This window comes from Malaya genurostris, chromosome 2 (assembly GCF_030247185.1).
Source record: "Malaya genurostris strain Urasoe2022 chromosome 2, Malgen_1.1, whole genome shotgun sequence".
In the NCBI taxonomy this organism is placed as follows: Eukaryota; Metazoa; Arthropoda; class Insecta; order Diptera; family Culicidae; genus Malaya; species Malaya genurostris.
In genome coordinates this window covers 4,210,778-4,233,238 of record NC_080571.1, presented here as the reverse complement: position 1 = coordinate 4,233,238, position 22,461 = coordinate 4,210,778, and the positions used below count along the sequence as shown (strand labels likewise).

Genomic DNA, 22,461 nt, shown 5'->3' with positions numbered 1-22,461 from the left:
TATTGATTGTGGTCTATACTTTTTTGTGTTGCAATCAATTTATGGAATCATTGCGACGAATTATTAATAAGTGCTGGTTCATCCAAATATTACTTGGAGTTCAGTTCCTGTGTAACATAGTGCAGTAACGAACTTATCGTTCTCGGTCCACATTCGTGATGCCACATGCGATCAATAGAATAATTGTGATTGCCCTAGGCCATCCAAAAACTACCTGGAGTTCAGACCTTAGAATAAGGGCAGTAACGAACTTATCGTTCTTCTTATCGTTCCTGTTACCTCATGAGGAAAAGATACCCAAGTAAGCAGTATATAGCTCTACGATTTCGAGCAGCATTCAAAAACTATACATAGACTGCTGAATGCTCGTATACATCTTAAGAACTGTTTTCACTGAAGTTCTTGGACGACTAGGAGCTTACCTGGATGTAGCTCTAAAAGTATGAACCAAAAACAAACAAAAATGTATTAGCCGTTGTGGTTCTTGCTGTGACACAGTGTGCTCCCTAAGGACAATACTCCAAGTAGTTCTTGGATCGTGGAACATCGCTTAAGAATTTCCATAGTCTCAGAACGTACTCAGAAGGTCATCGGGCGCTAAAGCATCGGACGTTTGTTCATGTTATTTACACTAAAATCAAATGAAATTTGAAAAAATTTTTTTTTACGCGAAAAACTTGAAATAACGCGATGTTTCATATTTAAAATTCATATTGCATGATTACTTACAATTTTGACTTGTCAGGAAATTTTAAAAATGTTACTGAATCCTTTGGTCGGCTTTCACAGCCGTTAACAACACAACTGCGACCCATGCTTTGCTGTTTCCATTTTTAGTTAGTTTTATTTGTAAATAATAAATAGGTTACCATGGATACCAGCATTATAATTGAACCTTACAGACTGAGGGGTCAATCATCAGATATTCTGAAACAAAATTCTTCATAGGTTTTTATGATACTTCGTAATCTTGAGTTTATCTTTGCTTAATCTATGTTATTCGTCATTTCGAGCCACGTGCTTAATTGGGTATCCAAATCATTGCATGCTAATGTCGTTTTCGCTTGAGAAAACTGAAACTGACCCAGGGTAGTTTCATTAAACACTTCAAACGAAACTGGTGGTTTCGCACTTAGTAACGGGGATCAAACTTGATATTAAAACCAGGTTCGAACTGACTCGATTTTCAGTTCAAAGATATTGCAACTAGGTTCGAAACTAGCTTCAAACAAACAGTTTGACAGCAGTTAGGGCAGAAACTGGTTTAGGTTTAGAATCAAACGGAAACGACATAAATGACTGACGGAATGTATATGACTGTTCTAGAAATTCCGATGTAGGCAGGAGAAAAAGTTCTGATATCGTTCACCAGTTAATGAATTGTGTGTAACGGAGTCAGATGAATAAAATTGGTCATTGTCAAAGTAAATCAAACAAATCAGAAAATTTTTGAATGAATCAATGAAACTGGTGGTCAAACTAAAAGATTTTCCTTGAATTTTGCTGATTAGATCAATATTCAAGATGATTACCATAATGAATTGAGACTTCCATTTTATATTTTATATTCTGTGTAGAATGTTCAAATTGGTAAGATCGGTATCAAATTAAAATTTAAACGTCATCACTTCAAGCAACAAGAAGTGGCACTTTTTGGCAACTTGAACGCACGGAAAAATTTCTGAGGAAACTTTCTGGCTGCTTATAAGCTGTACAAGGAACTGCTTCAAAGTTTGTTCTGTTGCTTCGGGTGAACATTCAAGTATGAGTAATTTCTCGACAACGGACTGTTCAGAATACTTTGTATGCTTCTTAAGCCAAATCTTTTTCACGAAATTCTAGTTACTTGGGCTAAATACAAATTGTAAACACATCCTACTCTACCGGAAGAACAACTTTAGGATAGAAACTCTTCAACATATTGTTAAGTTTATCAATACAAAACTCTGGGTAGTGAGGGTAGTTTTCTATCGATTACCGGAAGCAAGAATCACATCTGGAAGACAAAACGTCTATTATGTCAAGGCCCTTAGAGAGGGATCTCTGTTCAGTGCATTGATTCAAAGGATAGGCTGACAATCTGTGCATTTGCTCAATTTCTGCTAAATATTTCACATCTTCGCATGATTTTTTGGTGATATGTCTATTTGTGCTAAACCGAATGTGTATCGAATTCCGTTGATTGTAGATTAAGAATCCGTAAAATAATGGAGAGAAATGTTAACCACTTAGTCGTTTGACAATTCTTCTGTCCGAAAACGTAAATTCGAACAAATAATTTTTATGCGAGACAAATTTCGACGGGTCAGCTAGTTGCATATAAAAACACAACCGACTCCAATACGGATACATATTGCTTAAACTAAGAAAACCACAAATTCACAAACCTGGTAGTGTTTCGATTCCTTTCGTTTGCTTCTTCTACTAGTACGGCTTGTGTGGATCACGGTGGAAGTCGAATCGGTCTTGCTGCTCTTCCGAAATGACAACCCATTCCCGGGCTGACTGGGCGGCGGTCCTTGGATTGCCAGGACATTGTTATCGGAATCGGAAAATCTTTCGTCTAGTTCCTGGTTTTTCATAAACGAACCCGACATGTGGCATTCTCCGTCCGGTGGAAGACGCTTCGATGTGGCCTGAAACTGATTCCTCAACGTTAGCGAAAAATGGGGATTTTCAAAAAAAAAAATGGCTTCACGTACTGTTGCGAAATTCATATTGTTTTCATTTGGTGAGACCAATTCTAGCATTTGTGGCTTGGTGTGATTGTCGACACTAAATGTCACTGTTGTTGTAACGGTGATATTGTTGGAGAATGACTGACTGGAATCATTCGGAGTAGTTACCGTACTGGGAGGCTTGAGTCGCCGAGCTGGTGGTGCCGGAGGACTTCTGTATAAAGAAAACTTGGTTAGTTTACTAATATCTAGATTTGATGAAGAATTATAATTCGTTGCAAATACACTAGGGTATTTATTACCGTATTGGTTTTATGTTGAGTGTGTTCGGTGGAGTCGGTCGCGGTGTTTTTAGTTGACGTTCCAATGTGCTTGATCCTGTGGATTCATTCAGCTTTGACTCATGGCTGCTGCTGCTGTTATTGTTGGTAAACAGGTTGGCATTGAGAATCTCGATCTGTTTCTCAACATCATAGGATGCCACCGTCGGTGAAGGGAGGGGCCGTTTTGACTTGAAAGTGCTCGTTTTGCCTATGATACCCGTTTGGCCGGCATCGATGGGAGAGCACACCACGGCACTGTCGATCGATTCCGGACTTAGAAGCTGCTGGCCATGTCCGACGGTGAAACTACTTAATGTGGATATTGTATCCGTCGGTGTCTCTCCAAGTCCCAGTGTGTTTGCGTTGTTATCATGGCCAAATGAGTTGAAACTGGGCACGTTCTTATTGTTGAAAGTTAAACCAATCCCACTCGAGTGCGTTGCATCGGAGGGCGTGTTCAAATGACTAGAATTAGCCGACAGTAGAGTTCTAGGTTTTGGCGAAGCCATTGGGTAGCGCCAAAACTCCTGCCCTAGCAAAGCCAGGGACGAAAGCTGCTGTCGATTTTTTGCTTCTCTCAATGCTTTCGGAAGACATAGCTGAACCGGAAGTTCATCGCAACACTGAGAGTAGTGCGCGATAAGCGAAGGAATGGAATCGAATTTGAACCGAGAACTTTCCAAACTAAGCAATCCCTCGTTGGATTGAATCAGATAGTGCTCGATGTATGGTCCACAATCCTGTGGAAGCCGTACGGAAACTGCCATGGTTTTGGATTGGCTTGAACCACGAACGATGAAGTTCTAGAAGAATATTAGATGTAGATTAGAAAACGTTTATCTCCTGGTGACAGGAATATACTTACCCCTTCTTCTTTTCCTTGCAATAAATGCACAGCACCAGAGCGCTGAATACCTGGCAGAAACCATACTGGATGAGTTCTCAGCAAACGTTCAACCAATCCTAGAACACATGCTGGACTGCGCGAGTTTTCGGATACCTGAGATTCGCTCGAGGTTTCCTCGCCTTCCGCTAATATCCCACCTTCGGAACTGGAAACCAAAGACGTTTGCGACTGAAAATAGAAAATAGAAAAATACTTGATTACATAATTGTAGTTTTCAAATAAAATTAAAACTATTTTCCGTTTCCGATTCCAACTTGACTAGTAGTTTAACGCTAAGAATATTTGCCGTAACCACGTTTCTCCATAACTCAACCTGTTTGTACAAACAATGGAAACGCATGGTCATTCTGCATTTCACGCGGCCTACTACAATTCACTTCATTCATTCATTTTAAATGGGATTCAAAACCGTTTTCTTTTAACCGGTTTGGAGTCAAAATTGAACGATTTTTATATATAGTAATTAGGAATTAGCAATTGAAAATTTGGAATGAAGTTTTTGAGACATCGTGCTCATTGCAAAATAAAAGCGTTTTGTGGCTGGAGCCGTACAATCTACGATCTCCCACATCTATCTTATATAAAGACTGTCACAGAAAGTATGGACGCACTTTGATTTCGCTGTAAATAATTCACAAGATAGATATTTAAATTTTATTCGATATACTGATAATACTAGACTACAACAACAGAACATTATTCTCAAAAATTGCTACTTAGCCATTGTAGACTAGCTGGCGCACCTTCTTGCGAACGTTCCTCATTAAATTCCGTACAGACTTCTTGGCGACAAGTTTTGACACTTTTTTTTTCAATCTTTTTCGAACTGCTAAATGGTTTCGGCTGCCGAGACATGTTTCCTAAGATGTGCCTTCGTTAATGCCCAAAATTCCTCAATTGGTCGAAGTTGTGGGCAATTTGGTGGATTCATGTCTTTTGGGACGAAAGTGACATTTTTGGTAGTATACCATTCTACCATTGATTTCGAGTAGTGGCAAGAAGCAAGATCTGATCAGAAGACAACAGGATCCTTGTGGTTTCGAATCATGGGTAGAAGTCGTTTTTGTAAACATTCCTTGATGTATATTTCGCTGTTCATTGAATCCGTGGTGATGAAGGATTTCGAAATCTTACCGCAGCTACAAATTGCTTGCCAGACCATAGCTTTCATACCAAATTTTTCGACTTAAATCGATGTCTCGGACTGGCAAGGATTTCTAATCGAGTTTCACGTAGGTTTCGTCGTCCATGATTATGCAGTTCAAATTTCCAGCAAGAATCGTATTGTACAGCTTTCGAACCCTCGGCTTGATCGATGCTTCTTGTTTCGGACTACGTTTTGGTTGTTTCTGCTTCTTATAGGTTCGAAGATTCAAACGTTCTTTTGCACGAAGCACATTTGACTTCAAAAGCCCACTGTTTTGGCCACATCCCGAACTAAAACCTCCTTCTTTTATTCGAACGCCTTCAGTATAAGTTTATCCAACTGAGGGTTAGCAGTACCTTTTTTTCGACCCGTTTTCGGTTTATCCGCTTTACCGAACTTCCTGATTGATTTTCGCACGGCTTTTTCACTTACTCCTTCCATTTTTGCTATCTTTCTTAGTGACAGTCCGCGTTCTGTGCACCATTTTTACCCAATTTTTCGACGTTGTTCTGCTGAAGGTCCACGCATTTCGAAACAAACTAATGAAAACGAATACAACTGCACAAGTAGTTAGAGAAGAGTGTAAACAACAGGACGTTGCCATAAAAATTGATAGATTCTAAACCATTGCGAAATGGCAGCGGTTTTTGGTTGCGTCCATACTTTCTGGGCCAGTCTTTATATAAATATGGATGTAAGTTTGTATGTTTGTAACGCCATAACTTCGGAACCCCTGAACGGATTGTCACCAAACTTGGCACAGGTACTTTTTGCATTTCAGAGATTGTTCAACGAGTATTTTTATATGGGAGCGTAGCAAGTGTCGTAAACAAGGGGGGGGGGGTCATGGAAAAATTCATATAACTTGACAAGAATCGATACGTTTTGAAGACCACAGAAACATTTTGCATACCCTAGATATGACTATACGAGGGGGGGATGTAGCAAGTGTCTTTAAAAAAGGGGGATGTAATGTTTGTAACGGCATAACTCCGAAAGTACTGAATGGATTGCTATCGAACTTGGCACATGTACTTCTAGCTCTTCAGAGATGGCCATAAGCGTATTTTTATAGGAGAGGGAGCGTAGCAAGTGTCATTAATAAGGAGGGGTCATGAAAAAATGCATATAACTTGACGAAAATCGATATTTGTTGAATACCTTAGAAACATTTCGCATACTTAAGATGTGATTATATGGAAGATGGATGTAGCAAGTGTCTTTAAAAAGGGGGAGTGTAATGTTTGAAATGACATAACTCCGAAACCACTTAACGGATTGCTATCAAACTTGGCACATGTACTTCTTGCTCTTCAGAGATGATTGTAAATATATTTTTATCAGGGGAGGGAGCGTAGCAAGTGTCCTTAACAAAGGGGTCATTAAAAAATTATCTAATTTGACGAGAATCGGTACTTTTTGAATACCATAGATACTTTTTGCACAACTTAGGTATGAGGTATAAGGATATTCGGTGGGGAAAGGTGCAGTAAATGCCTCTAAAAACGGAGTGTAATGTTTGTAACAGCACAACTTCGGAACTACTGCTCGAATTGCTATAAAACTTGGCACAGGTATTTCTTGCTCTTCAGAAATAGTCATAAAAGTATTTTTATTGGGGAAGAAGCGTAGCAAGTGTCATTAACAGGAGACCATGGAAACATTTTCCATACGTTAAATATGATATATAGGGGGGAGGGGTGGTAGATGTAGCAAGTGCCTTTAAAAAGGAGGATGTAACGACATAACTCCGGAACTACTGAACGGTTTGCTATCACACTTGACACAGATGCTTTTTGCTCTTTAGAGATAGTTGTAAGGGTATTTTAATAGGGGAGGGAGCGTAGCAAGTGTCCTTAACAGGGGTCATAAAAAAATTTATTTAATTTGTGAAGAATTGATAATTTTTGAAGACCATAGATACTTTTTGCGCAACTTAGATACTACTATAAGGGTGTTCGTGTGGAGTGGATGTAGTACGTCCCTCTAAAAAGGGGTTGTAATGTTTGTAACGGCAGAACTCCGGAACTACTGAACGGATTACTATCAAATTTGGCACAGATACTTCTTGCTCTTCAGAGATGATCATTAGGACATTTTCAGGGGGAGAGTGTGTAGCAAGTGTCATTAACATGGGGGGAGGGGGTCAATGACGAAATTTATATAATTTGAAGAGAATCGACATTTAGACTAGTTTTTGAAAATAAATTTCCATCTCCCATTTTTTGTTACAAAAGGGAAGTTAAATCAAAATAGATTATAGGGTTATTTTGAGGATGAGGGAGTGTAGCAAGTATCTCGAACATGGAAAGTATACGGCATTTTTTATGTAAATAAAGAAAACTGTCGACCCAAGGTGATGGAAATAAGTTTACAACAATAGTTTTTTTCATTTTATCTTTTGGTGTTCCGTAATTATTGTTGCAGTTGCGAACTGCAAAATATTATTTTCACTGAACGATACGTAAAATTTACCCCACTCATGGTAATCTGTCAAAGAACTACTGAATATCGACAAATCCTATGAAAAAGTTACGAAACATTTACTGACACGATCTGTAAACTCTGAAATGTCACTTCTTTTGTCAAACCCAATAAAAGTTTTACCAATTTTTAGTAAACTAATTAATAATAAAGAAGGATTTCATTACTATACATTCAGTTAAAATACAGATATGTGAAATGACATCATTTTCGAAAGTGAAAATTTGGAAATTTCGGTATTTGTACACGGAAAGACCGAAATCAGCATTTTGGCGAAAAAATTAGTTGATTTTCTGATTTTAGTTAGTTATTTTTTGAGACAACTAAAAAAATCTTACTTTTGCTAATTAGAATTTTTTAATTCTCATTCCCTTATTAATAAAATATTTGATGAAGTGGCTATTTTTTTAGTTGAATTCACCAATTAAACGTGCTTTCATTTCTTAGCTAAGGCACACTTCATTTCCATTCAACTAATTTTTTAGTTGAATTAGAGAAATAAAACGTTATTTTCAACCAACATAAATGGTTAAATTGGCTTCTGCAATTTGCAGCTATATGGCGCACTTTCACCGAAGAAACGTTAACACCGTAATGACTACTAGCCACTAGATGGCACACTACTACCAAAAAAAAATTTCTGTCGCGGTTGTCTTTGCTATATTGGCAGGTATAAATACGGTGTTGTATTGAAGAAAAAGACATTAACGAAACATAAATTTCTTTTTGAAAATTGTTCTTCTAAATCGCTGTTTTCTTGATTCGACTTCGCGAAATCGACTCTCTCATTGAAAACTTCGAGCACTCGGAAAACAAAAACCTAATACAACACGGATAGACCGAATTCAGCATTTTGGCGAAAAAACTAGTTGATTTTCTGATTTTAGTTAGTTATTTTTTGAGACAACAAAAAAAATCTTACTTTTGCTAATTTAGATTTTCTATTTCTGATTCTCTTAATAATAATAAAATATTTGTTGAAATGGCTATTTTTTTAGTTGAATTCACCAATTCAACGTGCTGTCATTTCTTAGCTAAGGCACACTTCATTTCCATTCAACTGATTTTTTAGTTGAATTAGAGAATTAAAACGTTGTTTTCAACCAACATAAATGGTTGAATTGGCTTCTGCAATTTGCAGCTATGTGGCGCACTGTCACCGAAAAAAACGTTAACACCGTAATGACTACTAGCCACTAGATGGCACACTACTACCGAAAAATATTTCAGTCGCGGTAGTCTTTTCTATATTGGCAGGTATAAATAAGATGTTGTATTGGATAAAAAGACATAAGCGAAACATAAACTACTTTTTGAAAATTTTTCTTCTAAATCGCTGTTTTCTTCATTCGACTTCGCGAAATCGACTATCTCACTGAAAACTTTGAGCACTCGAAAAACAAAAACCGAATACAAGTAATACACCGGACGGCGTAGCCCGGAAGGTTGGAAGATTCAAAAAACATAATTTGACATATACAATTAGAGTGCAACATTCGAAACTCACTTCACTGTTCCGCGTAAAAACATTATTTCGCACAATCGCTTCAAATGCGCACAAATCCTGAATAAATACACTTTCCACTAAGAGTTTACGTCATTTTTACAAATCGAATCAGAAATTTATATATGGATATATCGTAACACATGCGAAAAACAATTTGCAAGCAGTTTCAGCAAGACTGTCCTTTTTAGCTTTTTAATGGATTGTTTTGCTTTGACACTTCTCATGGGTTTTTGGCTAATAAACTTGTTAATTAAAGCAATTTCATTTTGGTGTTCTTTGTGCTGTCCTTCAGTAATGATGGTGATAGATAAATAGAAACAAATTTTCTGATTTTAATAACAAATTAGTTGTCAATGAGAATTTCGTGTTGGATTGAAATATTGCTGGTTTTTGTCCAGGATATACGCCAACTAAACAAATTCTCTAGAAGTAAGAGTTTTTTCCAGCAAAGTAAATTCTCAATTTCAACTAATTTCATAGTTATTTTGGAAATTTTGTTGTTAAAATCAACTAATTCAAAAACAGTAATACGAATTAGGCACAGAGCTAATTTCGGTCGGTCCGTGAAGTAGTACACCGGACGGAGTAGGCAGGAATCGCTTCCAATGCGCACAAATTCTGAATTTCCACTAAGAGTTTACGTCATTTTTACATATCGGCTTAGAAATTTATATATGGATATATCGTAACACATGCGAAAAAACAGCAAAACAATTTGCAAGCAGTTTCAACAAGACTCTCCTTTTTAGCACTTTAGGGTGAAATGTAGCGGAATGCGAAAATCGCGTTTTTTTTATCAATTTTTCAAAAACTAGACCGATTTTCGAAAAACCAAAAACACTTTAGTTTTCGAAATCAAATTTATCATAACTAAGTATTCTTAGAATTTTGAAATTTTGCTTTGCCGAGCCGGAATTGGTTTTTGAAATGTATAAACGGTCACTATTCCGTCCCACGGGGATGATTTTAGAACTGAAAAGTAGTGTTTGTAGCAGAATTTCACAAAGAATCTGAAAATGCAACTCAAAGTTACAAAATTTTAGCTAAAACAACCGAAATTTGAAAATGTTTACATAAACTTTTCTGCATTTTTTAATTGCTTGCGCGCTGCTGTTTCGTATTGAGGTGGTGTGAGAAATGCACGGCGGGCACGGTGGCGTTATATCGTGAGCAAAAATTACATATCAAATAATGACGCGTATTTATGCAGCATTGGGTTTTGTGTTGAAATAAAAACGAGTTGAATACAATAAAATGGGTATTGTAAGATATCGTTTATTTTCTAAGTAACTGTCATTTATAATGCTAATAATGTCCAACTTGAGTTCAATGCATTGATGTTGCTGAAGCAATAATGCTTGGCTCTGTAATATCGTAAAACAGGTGTTATTTTAGATTGTAGCAATTTTTATAGCAAATCTAAAACTTCAACATTGACAAGCTACTGAATGAAATGAATACAAGCCAAGTATTATCGTTCATTAACCTGATATACAAACAAAGTGATAAACATTGAGGGTCAGCTTCGAGCCAGTCAGCATGGAAAACTTATTGGAATTCATTGGTTTTTCAATTATTATGAACACAATGAATCAACGCTTGATTTTGATTTCAAAATCGATTGAATAATAAGGAACTACGAAATAACTTTATATTCAATTTCGTGCCCCAAATATGTGCTTGAGAAAAGATTCACTGAAAAATTTTAAGTGCTATGAGATTGTATGATGAACTATTAGTTATAATTGGAATGTATTCCAATAATATAATCTATGAAATTATTAAACTATTGATGATTTCTGGCACCGTAGGCCAGAGGCTGTTTTGTCTTCGGTTCGTTATTGTTGAAACAGACATTTCTAGACTAATCATGCTATATAATTCCGAAAGTCGCTTCCGAAAAAAAGTTAATGGTGAATACTTTTACGTAAATTCTATCTTATCGGCGAAAAGGGCCTGGTGAACGACTGGCAAAGATATCGAAAATACTTGAATGTTCTCTTGTCTTCAATCGTTCTTTTGAAGGAGAATCCATGCTTGCTACTAAACTCAGGCATATACATGTTTAGCAAGTTAGTCAATACATATACATATAACCTCATGTTAATCATTCATAATTACTCATGATTTATAGCTCTAGTGTAAGAGTAATCACTAACAATAACGATTGAATTAGCATACATTCAAAGTGTGAAGAATTCAAAAATCCATTACGTCCAGTCTTTTTTAAAAGCCAATATAACTAGGGGTAAGCCCACTGCGCTCAATCATTGAAAAAAGTTCTTGTTTCTATGTGTCCGTTTTTCTTGATACGCTTTGTGCGACGGTTCGTTCAACTGAAGCGGATACAATTTTGCGCGCATTTTATGACGCTACATTTCACCTTAATGGATTGCTTTGCTTTGACACTTCTCATGAGTTTTTGGCTTGGAAATAGAACCAATTTCATGGCAATAATGGTGATAGATAAATCGAAACAAATTTTCTGATTTTAATAACAAAATTTGTTGTCAATGAGAATTTCGTGTTGGATTGAAATATTGCTGGTTTTTGTCCAGGATATTTGCCAACTAAACACATTCTCTAAAAATAAGAGTTTTATCAGAAAAGTAAATTCTCAATTTTAACTAATTTCTTAGTTATTTTGGAAATTTTGTTGTTAAAATCAATTAATTCAAAAACAGTAAAACGAACTAATTTCGGTCGTTCCGTGTAGACATAACATTGTGGTGCGAATTGATTACTGAACAAAAAAGATACTTATTCTTGACGGTGAATGAAGTTTCCGAAATCGAAAAAAAAAAATTTGATGCCAGAAGTCTTAGAATTGCATGAAACGTCGAGATTTAGTGTCATCATAAAAAAAAATTTTTCTATAAATCGAGTTTCTGGTCGTTTTTTTCAAAAAAAATTTTCTAAGACGTTCGACATAAAAAAAATTTTCAATTTCGGAAATCTCCCGGAAGCACCCCTTACCCATATCCGATTTAGCTCAAATTTTGCATGGGGACTTTTTTCGAGATGCTTAAACTTTTAAACAATAGCTCTTTACGAAATTAGAGAAGATCCCAAAATATTTACACCCTTACATAAATTAGAGCGGTAAAAAAACAACGTATTTTGTCGGTTACGTCACTTATACCGTTATATCTCCTGCACCAAAAGTCACAGCCATTTGATCTTAGAACTTGATCAATTGCCTAACAAAATCTTTCAAACGGACCTAAGCTTGTTAAAATCAGTACAGCCATCTCCGAGAAAATTGAGCGGTAAAATGCAAGCGTTTTGTCGGTTACGTCACTTTTACAATCATATCTCCGGAACCAAAAATCACAGTCATTTGATTTTTGAACTTGATCAATGGCCTGACAGTCGCTTCAGCCATCTCTGAGATATCTGAGCGCGTAAAAATATCTTCGAAAAGTGCACACACACATCAATAAGTAGAATAAGTAGCAAAATTCTTCAGTTTAAAAAAATTGGATATAGTTAAGCCTGCGCTTATACGCTTATTTATTTATTTATTTATTTATTTATTTATTTATTTCTAATTCCTTCATCTGACCTGTTATAGTCTCCATGAAGCATTGGAAGGGGAAAAGCCCAATTGAAGATAATTCAATCGTCCAATTGGGCGTAAAAACCCCTTCATCTTTTCTGACGGTTGACAATAATACAATTATACATACATTTTCATATTACATTGTGGGCTTACACTTATACATTACAATAATCTTCTTAGTCTATCTTTAAAAACATCACATGAAATGGAAAAATCAAAACATTCATAAGCACTATTAAAACTATTACACATTCCCCTAATGGGTTCGTTTTGTCCATAGTCAGTACGTTGATAGTCAAGTCTTAAAAAGTTCCGCGATCTTAAAGTTCTAGCTGGTACATTGATATTTACTTGAGAACGGATATTAGGAGCAGTCAGTTTACAGCTCTGGAAATATTTCTCCTTTTTGAAAGTGTGTCCATACCCAGTAATCGACATCGATCAGTATAAGGTGGTAATTCTGTCGGGTTGCGCCAAGGTAAAGATCTGAGGGCGTAGCGGAGGAATTTAGCTTGTATTGATTCAATTCGGTTAATCCAAACGTCCGCGTAAGGACACCATATTACCGATGAAGCTTCAAGAACAGATCGGACAAGGGTAAAATACAATGATCTGAGACAATAAGGGTCACTGAATCATGATTCATGACGCGTAAATAAATAATTGATTGGCAGAAAATATTCTTTCACAGATCTCCAATAGAAATCACCAAAAAACAGTAATACTTCACAGATTAAGACGTATATATAATTAAGGATTGTTTTAAAAAAAGTCGATGGAATTATGACAGAAGTTCGGTGCAACTCTACCGATCATTCAGAAAATAAAACTTTTACTGAACTGATTACTGAATGTTCGGCTGTTTGAAAGTTAGTTCAACTTTACCGGCATCCGTTGAAAATAATTTGGAGTGTAGATCCGGGTTTTGAGCTTGAAACGAAAAACTCAACTTTTGAAGGTACCTCATTTTTGAGTTATATTCAATGAGACGGTACCGTATGCGTGACAATGTTTGTACTATTGAGCAACGGCAAAATTAAAAAAAACTCTCAAAAATTTAGTTCTCGGTGATTTACGCTCTCAACCTTGTTTTCCGCTGGAATTTTGGCCTCCATATATTTTATCTTATACATAATGAATAGTAATAATTTATGATCAGCAATCTTCGATTACTCTAAGACAGTTGAAGTAATGATTAATTAAATATAGCAATTTTTCAGATTTCAGCCGTACACTATTGAAATTATGTTTGAGAGGATTTTTGACGTGAATACGACTTAAAACTCGTCCTGTAGATGAATGGGTAAAACAGTGTGAGATAATCACAAATACGACAAAAATTAAGTTTTCTCAAACTGTTGGCAATAATGATGTGGTTACGTTTGCTTGCCTTTATCGTACCCGCGACGACGGTTTTGAGGTAGTCATTTCGAGGTTCAACTGTATGCGTATAAATGGTAAACCATGATCGAAAATCGATTATAATGAATTCTAAACTTAATTTCAGATTTAGAATTTAGTTTCAGAATTAAGTTCCAGATTATAACTAATTCTAATTCTGGATTCTTGTCTATATTTTGAATTATATAATTCATGAAAAAAATTCAGGATATGAATTTTAGATCCGGATTCTGGAAATAAATGTTAGAAACTTAATTTAACTTCTAAAACAGAATTTTATGCCTGAATTCAGTTTCAGAATTTAATTCCTAAATTTAGTTTCAGAACTTATTTCCAGGATTCAGATTCTGCATGCTGGAATTAAATTCGGAACGTGGATTCTGTAACTTTTTTAAGGAACGGAATTCAAGTGTATAACTCAGTCCTAGAACTAAATTCGTAACCTAGATTCTGAAAATGAGTTCAGTTCCATAATTTTAGAACAAAATTTTTGACCTGATTTCTTGATCTGCAATTCAAACCTGAATTTTGCTACTAAATTCTGAGCCTGTCCTAGATCGCGAATTTAGTTCTTGAATCCAGTGCCAAGATCCAGTCCTAGCCCAGAATTTAAGTTCTGGTATATTTAAATAAATGATGACACTTTGGTGTTGATGCACCGTTACAATTCTGGAAGCGAAGAAATAAAAGTTCACATTCACACCATCTACTAAGGAGTGTATCGAACATAAGCTATCCACATACATTTGTGTTGTACGCATGTAATTGTGATGGTTATTTATGCTCAGATCAAAGCATGCTGTGCGTTAGGGTGTCAGCTTTCGTTTGTTTACTTGTTTGTGCGATTGAAATTCTGCGTTTTCAAAATGTCACCAATCGAAAAGGAAGTGAAAATTAAGGTTCTGGACTCGGCTAAGTGAGAAGGGCACTACTATGCGAAAATTGACGAATCGGTTTGGAATTCATCATTCCAGTGTTAAAACCATCATTAATAAGTTTGAGGAACACTATTCTTTGGATAAGCTACCAGGAAGAGGCAGAAAACCCAGTTCTTCCAACCCGAAACTGGACCAGAAAGTGGTATCTCTAATCATGAAGAACAAATCAATGTCAATACGTGATTTGGCCAAAAAAGCAGGAACGAGTGTCGGAATGATCCAGAGTATTAAGAGGCGAAATCACCTGAAGACCAACAAAAAGCAGAAAATCTCGAAACAAAGTGTAGAACAGAAGAAGCGAGCAGCGACAAGGGCCCGGAAATTGTATTTGCGTCTTTTGCAGTGTCCGGATGCATGCATTTTGATGGACAATGAGACTTATGTAAAGAAGGACTCAAAAACCCATCCAGGTCCACAATTTACTGTCGTCGTTGGGGAGAGGATTTGAGCGATGCGGACAGGTCAATTCAAGTGGAGAAATTCGGTCGAAAGGTACTGGTATGGCAAGCAATATGTTCCTGTGGTTTGAAGTTAACCATTTTTTACACTACCGAAACTATAAATGCAGAAGTCTATCGATCTGTGAGTCTCCAGAAGAGATTGCTGCCTTTATATAAGAAGCATAGTACACCTCCACTGTTTTGGCCGGATTTAGCGTCGGCTCACTATGCCAAAACCACTCTCAATTGGCTTGCGGAAAAGGGTATAAATTCCGTTGAAAAAAATATCAATCCACCAAATTGCCCTCAGCTTCGACCCATCGAACGTTTCTGGGAATCGTGAAGAGGGTCTTCAAAAAGACTGGTCAGGCAGCTGGAAACATGTAGGAGTTAAAAAAAAAGTTGGGCTCAAGCGTCAAAAAAATGCGATGCAACACATGTCCGGAATTTGATGAAGAGCGTTCGATCAAAAATTCGAAAATTCTTGAAGGAATAATTTGAATTTCATCCGGTTTTCATTATGCTCAAGTTTTACCTGATCAATTTTTATTTTGAATAAAATATCGTTTTTTATCATAATTTGAAAGAAAAATTTGTGGATAGCTTATTTTCGATACACTCCTTATAAACCGGAGCATAGTGGTAGTCAACTTTTCTGAACCAATCTTCCGATGCTATTTTTACCAGTTGATTCGTCGGATTTGAGCTGGTGGATAACATCCTTAATTTTCCTCAGCGTGGGTTTTGGTTCATTCCCGTCCTCCGCTGCCCTAAAGTAATGGTTTCTTCCATTGTATTGGCCACCCCGTACCTACAATCTCTGCTTCGTTCGCGCTCATCGAAGTGCTTTCAATCACCTTACGTCAGTCCGTCGAGAGGCTCCCGTTCTTATCCCTGCACATTTAGGCACGCGGATAGAACTTCTGGTAGATTTTTTAATTATGAACCAACAAGAGTTAGAAGAATCATCAACTATATTCATAGTTAAAACCATAGATTTCCGAAAAAATTCAGATTCCATCCACAGATCCGTAGATCCATTGAATTACTCTCAGACCATTCATCTACGGAGAATCCGTAGATTTGAAATCGTAGTTTTACAGTAATTGCAATGGCATTGCAAGTACTAAAAATATTCTGATAGAAATAATGTCGAACTTACAGGGTTGTTACGAAAAATTTCGAAATTAAAACTCGCGAAATCCGCGCGAAGTCGTAAACAAAAACACGCGATATTCGAGCGAAGCGTTTACACCACTATTTTTAAGCAGAACTTGAAAATCCACTTGAATATAATATAAAAATCTGCATAAGTTTGTCATATAAACACAATAAATAAGTCTGCATACAGCACGTCACTTTGAGAAACCCCCTGAAAACGATTTCATAGTAATTCTCCATCTTTTTTGATGTTCTTAGTTAATATTTACTCTCTGACGTACGGAAATGTAAAAGCAAAAATAAAATTGCTCACAATTTTGTCATTTTGAAAGAAACTTAACAGATTTCAGCGAAAACCTTTTTTTTTTTGTTTCAAGATCTTCTTTCTCGGCAAGCTTTATCTTCTCGGTAAGAAGAATTTACAAGTAGGCTACATCAGGATGATCTAATTTACTATTTTTAATATCAGTTTCAATTATTTATCGCGTCCTGTTTAGCTTTTCTTTTCCGAGACAACGCCTTTCCCTGTTGGCGATTTTTATTCTGACTGCCTTTCTTTTCCTTCTCATATGTTATTATTTTATTTGGAGCAGGGAAAAGCCCACTGGAGTTAGTATCTACCAACCTTACTCTCAGTAGGAATGAAACCTCCTCATCTTTTGCATCAACAGATTACAATCATCCAAATTATACACTTTCTTATATCTAGTGCTTCTATAGTAACTAAATTTAATAAGACAATAACATGAGGAACGATTAACCTTTAACATTACGTGATATAAATGAAAGCCGAAAGAATTGAAACATTTGTTAAATATGCGGCACTTGCTAGTAATGTACTCGTTATATCCATAATTAGTTTTAGCATAGGAAATCCGAAGAAAAAATAAGATCGAAGATTGTGACGACGAATGTCTAATTGTAACAATTGCAAGCTCGTAGCAATCGTCTCGCGACTGAAGTAGGTCTGTCACAAAACTAGCCTTACAAAAAATGCGAAGGACAAATAATAAATCGAGACCAATCGGTTTGCAGCGGTTATGATAACTCTTAAATTTAAACACTATCTCCATGGAGGATGTCGGAGAGTGAATCGGACAAATTTGCGTTGAATAGCCTAAATACGTTGGATACCGTTTTGGTAATAAGGTGACCAGATAACAGCATTTATTCGAGAGTTGAGCGAATTATAACGCAATACAGAGCTCATAAGCAGTGTACATCAAAGAATAAATAAATCCTCATAACTTAGTGGCTTTGGAGATAGTAAACTCTATGTGCTCCTTAAAATTTAACTTGGAATCCAGAAGAACACCCAGGTCCTTAACAGACGATGCGTGCTCGAGAACAGTTTGTGAAATATTCTGGTCGAACTTGAATACAGACTTTTTGCAACTAAAAGAGATGACAGAACATTTAGAGGCATTTAAAACCATTTTGTTGATGTTACACAAATTAGTTGAAATAAATAATTGAAAAATACAATGAAAATATAAACGGTCCAAGATGACCTCCTCGAGAAACTCCAGAGGTAACAGCAAATGGTGAGATTGTACAGTCTCCTGTTTTCAATATCATTTCACGACCAGTTAAATATGATCGAAACAAATTAAAAAATTATCCATTAAATCCCAGTCTATTTAACTTGGAGATCGTTAAGTGATGATAAATTTTTTCGAACACAGCAGAGAGTGTACACTGAGGTCATTTTTACGCGTTTTTCATCCGGTTTTTTACGCGGATCTCCGAAGTTACGCGGCTTTCTTGTTTTGTCTTAGAAATGCATGAAACGTCGAGGCCTGGTGTTTTTTCGAAATTTTTTTTGAGTCAACTCTCTGACACTTAAAAAACTCGAGATCGGAGAGCATAAAATCGAAGTTTTGTCCACTGAAGAAACTATTTGCTAGAGCCTGGTTTTATCAACTCGGCCAACTCGACCAATTGCTGAAACGACCACCTTTAATTTGTTGGGGTTACATAAAACTGAACCTATTTTGATGTGGAACACATATTTATTTTCTATATAGAGGTCCACATCAGAAACACACGTAGCAATGTGGTCAGGTTTTAAACACTTACAGCTCAGTATATTTTGTATCAAGCATTAATATTATTTCATTATTTGATTGGAAATATTATAAGGATTCGATTTGAATGTATCAAGCCGCGTATTTATAATTATAAATGATTGAAATTTTGATTAGTAGCAAGCAGTGTCCTATTTTGTCTGCTAAAAATCTCCGGCATATCGGATTCCCTGCCATAGACGACGGTTTTGAAGGAGTAAGCGATATATCAAAGGGAAAGCATCGCTCTGATTGGTCAATCGATGCAAAAACGAAGCTGTTGGAAGCACGCGAATCTATAAGTAGAAGTAAAATTATAGTTAACGTTTCAGTCCTACGCGTAGCATGCTACAGGTAGGTTGTTGCTAGACAGCAAGACAAAAAGTGCCGTAAAACGATTTGAAGCTTTAATTGGTATGCTCTGATCTTGTGTCATGCAAGCTCGGATGAAATTCCATGTGATGTCGTTTCGCCAGAGAAATTGACAACTACCCAGGGTAAATTTTGAGTGCTTAAGATTAGTTTCTAATTTATATAAGATGAACTCGATTGATAATTAGAGAAAGCTTCAAACGAAACCGCAGAATGGTAGAGAAACTTAACGCTATAAAAATAACTGCTTGCATACAAAACTTGAACACAAGCTTGTAAAGAGAAGCTTAAATATCAAAATCGTATCGCAAGTATGTACAAAGATATAATTGCATACATTTGGGATATTGGTGTAATTTCGTCGGCTATAAAACAAACAATGTTCGGTGTTGGTTTCTAATCAAGATCAATCTAACCAGACTCTCGTGCAATTGAGGATTCAAAAGTGTGACGATTGATTGTAGATCATTAGAAATTTTAGTTTCCTTGTTCCACATCAATCGCTCGAACAACCCCATGGGGCTGATCCTTGTAGTTTTTTAACAAATGATTCACAAAATGTGATGCAATGTTTCTTGAAATTCGCGCGAAATCCGCGCCATCGTATTAAAATCTGAGCAGAAACGGCGCGACCGTAACAATCCTGTACTTAAGGTTCTACTTACAATCTTAGGAAAACAGTCATTGTTGAAAAACGCAAAAGAAACGCAATGTAAATCGTTGTCAAAAAACATGATATGATTCAGTAAAATGAACATAATAAACTGATATTCCTGTAATGATTTTCCTTGGCTGTTTTGCTAATGTCGTTTTCGTTTTTAAACTGCACTACACCGGTGGAGTGCTACACCATGGCATGAATAAACGAACAAAAATGATGAAAACATAAACAGTAACCATTGCCTACAATAAACGATTCCATTGCACAGAGCTACACCAAACTTTTGATCAGTGCTACACTAGTGGTATCGGTGCAGAAAAAGTGTAGCACTGGTGTAGTGCAATTGGTAAAAACGAACGGTTTCAGTGCAGCTTTCGCTACACCTGTGTAGTGCAATTTAAAAACGAAAACGACATAAGATTGTGTACTGACCCTTAAAATAAATACATATATGTAGGCATGACATGCTTCGGTTCAGGATAAGTTTAGAAATTTACAAATCTGTTAAAATTCGCACGTTTTTTACAACCCGAACAAAGGCGAAAAACGATCAAAAAGACGTCAAAATTCGTTCCACACGTTCCAACTAAATTATTCAGGCCGACCCCGGACCGTATCGGTATTTTTTTTTATTCAAATGAAAGATACATACTTGATAGAAATCCTCTTGCGACAATTCTCTCTTGCTGGGTAATAGCGGTGCTAAATCATCATCCATTGTCTCCGCATTGGTTCCTTGTCCTCCAAGGCTGAATGAAGATAGTCTTTGCTTTGCTAACATAAACGATGTGTCGGATCTGCAGCCAAACAGAAAAAATCATATTTATTATTATCAATGTCCGGAGATGGCTAGTACAGGAGAAATAAAGAGAAAGAGAATTAATTCACCTTCGACGGTTCCTCGCAGAACATTCTCCAATGCTATTATCTTTCCTGAACTTAGAAACCTCGGCATAACGTTTCCAGAACTGCCCCTCGGCTGGGCTGAGGAATGTCGCCTCTTCGTTCTGCGACTGATTCAGCTCTCGCAAGTTCGAATCAAGCTCAGTATCCAATTTACCACTACCAGCACTATCTTCCGTATAATTGAAACATTTTCTAATTGGCAAGGAAGCAGGTCGAATATTTCTGTCACAGCCGAGTTTTCCAACGTGCAAACCAGTCGGCTTATTTCTGATGCTTTCACCGATGTCCTCCCGGCACAAGTCCGCACACCGATCGATATCGTTGCTATACCTTACTTCCGTGGGATTAGAACCATCATCATCATCATTATCGTCGTGCAACACGTTAGCATTTTCCTGCATTTCTAAGCTGTAATGGTAGATGTTGATAATCTTCTACCAACCAACATCAACCAACCAACCAACCAACTATCCACCGACTAGACCTTCTAATCCCACTTCAGTGGACCACTTTTACCACACGCTAGCACATTCTTCTCCCCGCATATAGGCGGCCTTGCCTTTGTTGCACTTCACTAATGTGATCAATGACTGTTTGTAAGCCGATGCACCAACCGATGACGGACTCGACTCGCTCTATTTCCTCACTAAATCATCATCCATCGACAGTCTTTACGGTGAGCCTTTTTACAACCTAAATAAGTGAGAGTGCTGATAGTAAATCTTCAATTTCAATTTTGCCTTTCTTCTCGTCTGCTGAGGATTTTCTTATTTCAATCATTTTAGCTTCCTCTCGTCGAGAAAACGTGCGGAATTTGAATTCACATCAAGAGTCTAGGACTAGATCGATATTAAACAAAATAAAAAGTCGCTGGGTATCACATTAAATATTAAAACACATTAGACGAATGAGGGTTCATCCCAGTGTACCGAAATCACCAAGGAAACAATTGCAACATTTCATGCTCACTGCGATCAAATGTATCTGTTCCAAAATGCCACACGGTGCAGTGCCTCGATTCATTCATCACTGTGTGGGTGGACCAGGCTACGCAACACAACATGTTTTTTGTTTGTTGATTCGGAAGTACGCATACTGGTAGCTGATTACTGTGTTTAAAGCCCGACACAAAATATTGTACGGGCTTTATCTTACATTTGTCATCTTCCTTGATTCAACCCGCTGGTGCACTAAACTCAGAACGACACATAAAGTGAATCAAACCGCAATCAAAGAAACACTTGGACCGTCCGTCCCCCCAAGGCACTGTACACAACCATTTACTTGTTGGTAGACCTAAGTGACGATGAATAAATGATACACACAAACACTCCGTTTAAGATTCATCAGGCTGGGATTTCTGACACCAACACACAAATTCCGACTCTGATTCACACAAAAACTCTCTTTGATGTTAGCCCATCACTAATTGTCACTAGACAATTTCGTTTTGGTGGCACCATTTCTTCCCAATTTCCCCACATACTAAAAATAGAACACATCACCATCGACAAAAAATTACCACGTATAATTCGCGACCAGTTGCAGCCTACTAGATGTCTACCAAAATATCAAAACTCACTCAGCTATTAGTGAAAGTTCTACGCTACACTTGGTTGAAGGCTACTAGCCAAGTCAGGCAACCAAGCGCCCACTCACTAGTGCAAATCCCTTGCTGCCTACTCGCGTCGAAAACCAATTGCAACTAAATCTCGCGTGGATGGAGCATACATACAACCATCGGTTTGGGTAGATCGGGGCTACCCCTGCCTGGTACCCATCATCCTATGCTAGACATCACAGTAAGCGTCCGACATGTATTCTGCTTTCCGTACCGCGCACGTTCCAATCGGAATGTATACCTACTAGCTACCATCGTTGACCGGGGTAACACACCAACACTAACAC

The 22,461-nt window shown here is 37.0% G+C and overlaps 1 protein-coding gene across 7 annotated transcripts in view; it reads right to left on the bottom strand.

The window, feature by feature from the left end:
* LOC131426918 (protein sprint) overlaps positions 1 to 22,252 on the bottom strand; it is a 73,663-nt gene extending 51,411 nt beyond the window's left edge. The window contains exons 1-7 of one of the 7 annotated variants that reach the window (XM_058589694.1): positions 22,136 to 22,252; positions 20,536 to 21,246; positions 20,300 to 20,444; positions 3,867 to 4,076; positions 2,981 to 3,804; positions 2,703 to 2,892; positions 2,388 to 2,642 (exon numbers count right to left, since the gene is read on the bottom strand). In XM_058589694.1, the coding sequence (XP_058445677.1) occupies positions 2,388 to 2,642; positions 2,703 to 2,892; positions 2,981 to 3,804; positions 3,867 to 4,076; positions 20,300 to 20,444; positions 20,536 to 20,954 (2,043 nt within the window). In that variant the 5' untranslated portion in view covers positions 20,955 to 21,246; positions 22,136 to 22,252. Of the gene's footprint in view, positions 1 to 2,387; positions 2,643 to 2,702; positions 2,893 to 2,980; positions 3,805 to 3,866; positions 4,077 to 20,299; positions 20,445 to 20,535; positions 21,393 to 21,708 lie in introns of all 7 variants that reach the window. The other 6 variants (XM_058589691.1, XM_058589692.1, XM_058589689.1 and 3 more) reach the window with 6 other exon arrangements.
* Positions 22,253 to 22,461: the final 209 nt, after the last annotated feature.